The following is a 6,378-nucleotide window of genomic DNA, read 5'->3' as shown; positions in this document are numbered from 1 at the left end:
TTACACTGCATAGCCATAATATCTCGAAATTTCCATATCTTTCTCCCTCTGAAGGAAAAGCTGTGGTTTTCCCAGAGAGGTACACTTGGCAGCATTCTCTCTCTCCTGTTGAGCCCGCCTCTTCATGGCCTCCCTCTCTGGCCTCTGCTCTTCAGTGATAGGCTGTGAGATGACTGGCCCCGGAATGTTGACTTTCTTCCAAGGAATTGGTAAGTGGCTGAAATCTTGCCGCAGGTATTGGGATTGAGGCTGGGGAGGATCTAGGGTCTTGTTTGTGGCAAAAGAAAGAGGCTCCCTGTGGAGTGAAGTGTGAGATGATGCTCTGTAGGGTGCAGGCAAAGAGGCAGGCGGTTGAGGCCCAGGGCAAGACTGGATGGGCTTGCTTCTAATTGGACGTGTGGCACTGGTGGCAACTGGCAGAGCCGACTTGTCAGAGGCCATCAGTGATGTGCTGGCAGGAGCTGGTTGGGATGACTTGAGTTTGGGTTGCCTAGCAGTGTGGGATTGAGACCTCACTGGGTAAGCTGTAGTGGGCCTGTGCGAAGCCAGGCAGTGAAGCTTTCTGGAAACAGGTCTGTCTTGAGGCTTGTCCAGGGCTAGGAAAGGCAGAGGTACTAATTTGACCTTCCCAGCTGGGGACAGCTCATCCAGGCACAGAGATGGACACCGCTTGGGAGCACTGCTCTCTGTTCTCTGAGCATTGCCCGGGATTCTACCAGGGCCTCGACCCTCACGGGGCGCATCTCCCAGGGATGTGGCGGTTGGGCCTGTCCTGGGATCTTTGTTGCTGCTCAAGTTCAGCAGAGCCCGGGAGGAGGAGACGCCAGTTTTCCTCTCACTCTTCTTCCCCAGTGGGTGAAAGACCTGCACAGACGCCAGCATGTGCATGCCGAGGTGAGTTCGAGGCTTCTTAAAGCTGTCATGGCTGAGCTCAGGTGGATTCCTCTTCCTCTTGGTCTTTGGGATGGCGGGCTTCTCTTCTGCCTTGACTCTGTGACTTGATGGCTTCAGCTCCTCTGTTTTCTTGGAGCTGTTTCCTCTGGTGTCCTTGGCCTTTTCTTTCCCCTGTGCCCTTGCTACGCTGGGCCTCTTGGGTACAAATATCTGAGATTTGCTCTGCACGTGGTTGGCCGTGTTGTCTATGGTTCCAGGATCATCTTCCTTCAGCATATCCTCGTGATGGGTTCTGGCCTGAAGAGCTCCATGAAACACATCAGAGACTTTCTGGTTTTTCTTGATGCCCAGTTCAGATAGTCCACTAAAGATGCTGGTGCGTGACTGGGCCTGGTCCCTCCTGATGTCTTTGGAGTCTTTGGTTTGGCTTGCTGTGTGATCTTCCATTTGGTCAAGGCCAGTGTTGAAGTTTAAGAGTTGGGGAAGGTGAATATCTGCCACCAGAGTAGTCATGTCTGCAAAGTCATTGCTAGACTCCATGACACTCTGCAGAGCCTCAGGGTCTTCCAGACCAAGGCTACTGTTTCCCAAAGTGGCATTTTGAGAAGCTAGCTTCTGCCTCAGGCTCCCAACATCACTGTAGTTCAAGGGCTGCTGCATGCCAGGGTATGCTGAAGGGAGGGGTGATGCGTCTTGGTTACATTTTGTGCCCTCATAGGAATCCAGAGGTGTTGATTGCTCAGCATTCATCTCATCTGCATTGTTCTTCTGTGTCTTTTCCAGGCTTGGGGCTGGAGGCAAGGCCAGGAATTCAGAAGGACTGTGCATGAGGGCAATTAATGACCTGTTCCCACTGACAGGTGCTGTCTTCATCTGGGCATCCTGGGTGCAGGCATTGCCGAGGTCTGGACTCTGCAGCAGACACAGTGTCTGCCCTGAAGGTGTCAACCCCAGGGTTGTCTCCCTCTCCACCACTGAAAAAGAGGAAGTTCGAAGTCAGTGCCTGGTAAGTGAGATGCTACCCCCGCTTTCAGTGCACCTGAGCACTGAGGCTCCTGCAGCAGTGTTGCAGGCATTGCTATGAGCTCTGCTGGAGGAGCAGGGAAAGCAGCCCTCTTTGGAGACACATAGTAACTACTCATTTGTTTCTCATGACCGTGTGAGATCACGTTTTCTCTTGTGTTTGTGTGGTGTGTACATGCTTAGTGATCATGGGGAGGTGACAGAATTCCTTGGTGTGCGCTCTTCCCTTTCTCCCCCATTTTCCTTTGAAACAGTGCCTCTCATTGCCTTGGGAGTTTGCTCTGAGACAGGTTGTGTTGCTCACTGTTTCCTAATCTTACTCATCTCCACCAGTTTCTTTCTGTTCATTGTATTACTCATATGGCCCCTGAAGCCTGGATTTTTATTTGGGTTTAGGTATCCATATCAGTTCCTCAATTCTGAAAGGCAAGCGGTTCAAAAGCCCCGACATTCCTTAAGGTTCACGTTTCACAGAATTTTTGTTAGTGATGTCAAAATGTAAGACTGCGAAAGCTTTGAGCATCAACTTTGTAACAGAGAACATGTCTACATAGTCTTGGCCTTGGGTCACTGCTGAAGATTCAGAAAGAAAGAGTAAAAGAAAAAGAGAGCCGGGCAGTGGTGGCGCACGCCTTTAATCCCAGCACTTGGGAGGCAGAGGCAGGCGGATCTCTGTGAGTTCGAAACCAACCTGGTCTACAAGAGCTAGTTCCAGGACAGGCTCCAAAGCCACAGAGAAACCCTGTCTCGAAAAACCAAAAAAAAAATGAAAAAAAGAAAAAAGAAAAAGAGAAAGTGGAAGAGAGATGTAGAGGAGGAAAAGAGACAGAGAAAAAGAGAGAGGTTGATCGTGACAGATAGGGTGAGATGCTTCAACCCTGCTTATCAATATTACACAGGTCAAAGCAGACTGTCACTAGAGCTTAAGTGTTAGAGAATGTCACAGCAGACACTTGGAGTGTGGGAGAAGACTTCCTCCAGGTCAGATTCAGGGTTCCATTTCTCTGGATACTAGTTTCAACTCAGGGGAAACTTAGTTGTAGAAAAACAGATAAAATTCTCGATGTCATCTAGAATCTGGAGACATAGATTAGGAAGGAGGTGATTTTAGTGAGCTGCTGCATGGGCCTGATTAGCCTTGGCAGTGAAATGCGTTCCTGTGGTGTGGTTCTTGGACATGTCTTAATGAAGGTTGAATGTCACTCACTTTCCTGTATTCTCTCTCATTATAGAGACTGAATTTAGGGGTAATGAGCCTGAGCCACAGCCTACATGTCAGGACTCCCATTCTTCCTCTGTGTGGACATCCACTTCTGAAAGGTGTCTCCCCTGAGGGCTGATCTCACACCTCCTTTCCTGACTTTACTCACCTTGAAGACTGGTGTCTGGCATGGTTTGAGCAGATGTGGGCCAGTAGATGGGAGAGGTGGAGAAAGGTGTTTGGATGTTCATTGGCTGAATCTCCTGTAGTGCCATCACCATCCCTGGGTGCAGAGAGGAAGCCTGATTCCCAGAGCAGGACACAGAGCCATAGGCCTGCAGGCATTGCCAGAATTCTTCAGCCATCGGAGGACCCAGGCTGTTCTGGTCATTGTAATAGACCTGACTTCCATCCAGGTAGCAAGGTGCCAGGATATATCGTTGATCTGGTAGATTTGATGGCGTTGCCTGTACAAGGCAGACAGACAGTGTTGGATAGGATGGCGGTAATGCATTGATATGGAAAGTATTGTCACACTGGGCTGTTATAGACCTAGACGAGGGGGTGGTATTCTGGTCAATGACAGTTACAGGGGCATCCAGGAATGGAGCTTCCCTTCTGGTGGTGCTTTCTCTGAGATCCCAGTGGAGAACACCTGGATAGGAAAATGTCGAAGTAGAGATCTGGTTCTGGTCAGTTGGCTCAGTCAGCATGGTCGTGCCAGCTCGTTGGTAAAGACAGGCACTGTCCATGAGCTGCTGGCAGCATGTGCTGGAGTCTGATGACAGGAGCCATGCGGAGCTCACAGCTGGGGTGCAGACCCCATAGAAATTGCACACAGTTCCTGCTGAGGGTGTGGCATTCCTCAGCACAGGCACAGAGGGTTGCAGAGCACATTCTGTCCCAGTGAAAGGTGCACTTTGGCAATTTTCTGTAGGAAGCAAGAAGAGAGTTGGAAAAAGTTGAGATGGAAGCTTTCTACCCCCTGGGAGGGACTGTGTTATCTCCAGGTTGTATGTACTGAGTGGGAGAGTCTAGCATCTATGTTCCCTTACATATGCCAAGCAAATGGGTTAAGATTGATCGGTGGGGCTTTGAAGGATGACAATCACTAGATGAACTGTCTGCTTTTTCCTGTGTGGGCATGGAAATCCTGGTCAATCTGGCTTAATGCTCACTCAGATCTAGACACGATGCTCCTTTTTCCTGATTGTAATATATTAGTGCCTGTTGGGACACTTCCTCGCAAATATATTCTACAACAGAGGTTATTATTGGGAAGAGACCCATAGGCATATTCCATACCTGGAACTTTGTCCTGTTCTCTGCAGATCTTACAGTATAGAGTGACCTAAACTCACTCTACGTTGATCAGTCTGGCTTTGAAATCACACAGACAGGTCTGCTTCTGCCTCTAAAGTGCTGGTGCTGGAGCCCCTGCCATGTCCACCAGGCCAATCTCTATTTTATTGAGTTTTTTTCTGAAATGATGTTTAACAAATGTGTACCAAATTGCGGTAATTATTCCTTCCCCCTCTCTCTTTTTTCCCCTTGCATTTCTTGTATAATTGAGGATCTCTTATAATCTTATAACTTTTAAGCATTATTCAAATATGATTTCAGAAATACAACCTACTGACAACATTTCTTCGTGTTTGCACCAGTTTAGTGTGTCCTCTTGAGACTGCTAATGTTTTATGGGGTTCATCTCTGAATATGATTGCTTCTCAATTTAATATCTGTTGATTAAATTGTTTTCTTAACAGCTCCTCAGTAACTTAGTTTTTTTATCTCTTCTAAGGGGGAATCCGTGTGAGAATCCCCCCTCACAACAGCGTGTCAGTTGCCATGGTCAGACTCTAACTGACTGGACTTCGCAGCTTCAGTTGATCCTATCCAACACCACCAGTGCACATGAGACATGGGGAACTGGGCAGAAAGTGGTCTGGATGGAGTGTAAGAGCCAGGGACCAGATCAGGATATTCTTTCTATATGTGCCAGGGAACCTTTGTATAGACTAATCTGAACAGTACGTTTGGTTAAACATGGCTTGGGAAATGACAATGCCTTGTCTGTTTTGATTATAATCTGTGGTCGTCTTCAACATTGTGTTCTAAACTACCATTGTGGACCACCAGGGTCCCCTCTGCAGTGTGCCTTCATATATTTATATACTTTCTAGACCCGTACTTTGTTTGCCCCCTTCCCTGACTTCCTGTGGGTCTGTCCTTCCAGCAACACTGTCAATATTAATTTCAGTACAACAACTGCCTTCTCAGATTCCACAGTCCTCTTATTCTCTTCCACTCTCCATGTTTAATCCAGGGAAGTCCAAGTGACTGCACAACATGGCAGTCGCCATTTTGTCCATAGTCAATATTCATTTGGTGAGTATGGAGAGAGGCCAGTGTAGAGCATGTCAGACTTGAACTGATCTCCATCCCACCCAGTTCTCTCTGTGTTGTGATTATAGTTGTGTGCCACCATCCGTGGTGTGACCAATACTGTTAGAGTCGCCCTGAATTTTAAACTAAGACTGGAAACAGTAGTGGGGGGAGACTGTCTCATTAGTGGTGTGGAGTGCTAGATCTCTGCGTGCCTTGTTCATGTTCCCGTGTCTCTGTAGTTTAATACCATCCAAAAGAGCCTGATTTTATTCCCTCTTCACTTTCTTCTGAAAACCCAACAGTACAGGACCCAAGCATAGTGACACTGTTCACTCCTTGAGGCGGATGGAAAACACTTGAGAATAAACTTTTTGTCTAAAATCACCTACTTAGTAAGAACCAAAGCTAAATGTGACATTCAAATCTAGATATCTATATCAACATCAATACTATCCACATTCAGCAAAGATTTACTAGTATAGTAAAAGTCAATGGAGAAGATCACATGTTTTAAAGTCTCTATCCTTACCTGACATGGTCAAGGGGAGAGGATCAGCAATCCAAAGTACAATGGAGCAAGATAATCGGTCGGCTTTTTCTGATCAGCTGACCTCAGTGGCAAGTGTGTCCAGTATCAGACAGCACTCACTGGTCACTGGTCACCTGGACCTGTGATGATCCAAAGTTGTTTACAGTCATCACCATGGAAACACCAAGATTCTACCAGGTGCTGGTAGGGTTGGAGGGAGAATGATGTCATAAATGAGGCAACAGCCAATGGGAAGGTTCGATTCCTAACTAGAAGATGGGATTGGTTGGAGAAGATGCCAGGAGACCAACAGTAGCCATGGAGGCTGAGGTGTGGGCTAGTG

General features: G+C 47.5%; 1 protein-coding gene across 1 annotated transcript; it reads right to left on the bottom strand.

Moving 5' to 3' along the window:
• On the bottom strand, positions 1-6,042 carry LOC121443198 (uncharacterized protein C2orf78 homolog). Its single transcript, XM_041644871.1, has 3 exons — positions 6,036-6,042; positions 3,288-4,049; positions 1-1,868 (listed from the first exon to the last, which is right to left on the bottom strand). The coding sequence occupies exons 1-3, from the start codon at positions 6,040-6,042 to the stop codon at positions 1-3; spliced, it is 2,637 nt and encodes an 878-aa protein (XP_041500805.1).
• Positions 6,043-6,378: the final 336 nt, after the last annotated feature.

This window comes from Microtus oregoni, unplaced genomic scaffold (genome assembly GCF_018167655.1).
Source record: "Microtus oregoni isolate MIOR12 unplaced genomic scaffold, Mior012 000102F_ref0000329, whole genome shotgun sequence".
In the NCBI taxonomy this organism is placed as follows: Eukaryota; Metazoa; Chordata; class Mammalia; order Rodentia; family Cricetidae; genus Microtus; species Microtus oregoni.
Note: the sequence above shows the minus strand (reverse complement) of the source record. Positions and strands in the feature narration are given on the sequence as shown.

Excerpts from the sequence above, each read along its gene's own strand:
- LOC121443198 (XM_041644871.1), bottom strand. Across the intron at positions 1,869-3,287 it reads GCCAGACACCAGTCTTCAAG|TGGTGGAGAGGGAGACAACC; the intron begins GTGAGTAAAGTC and ends CCTCTTTTTCAG.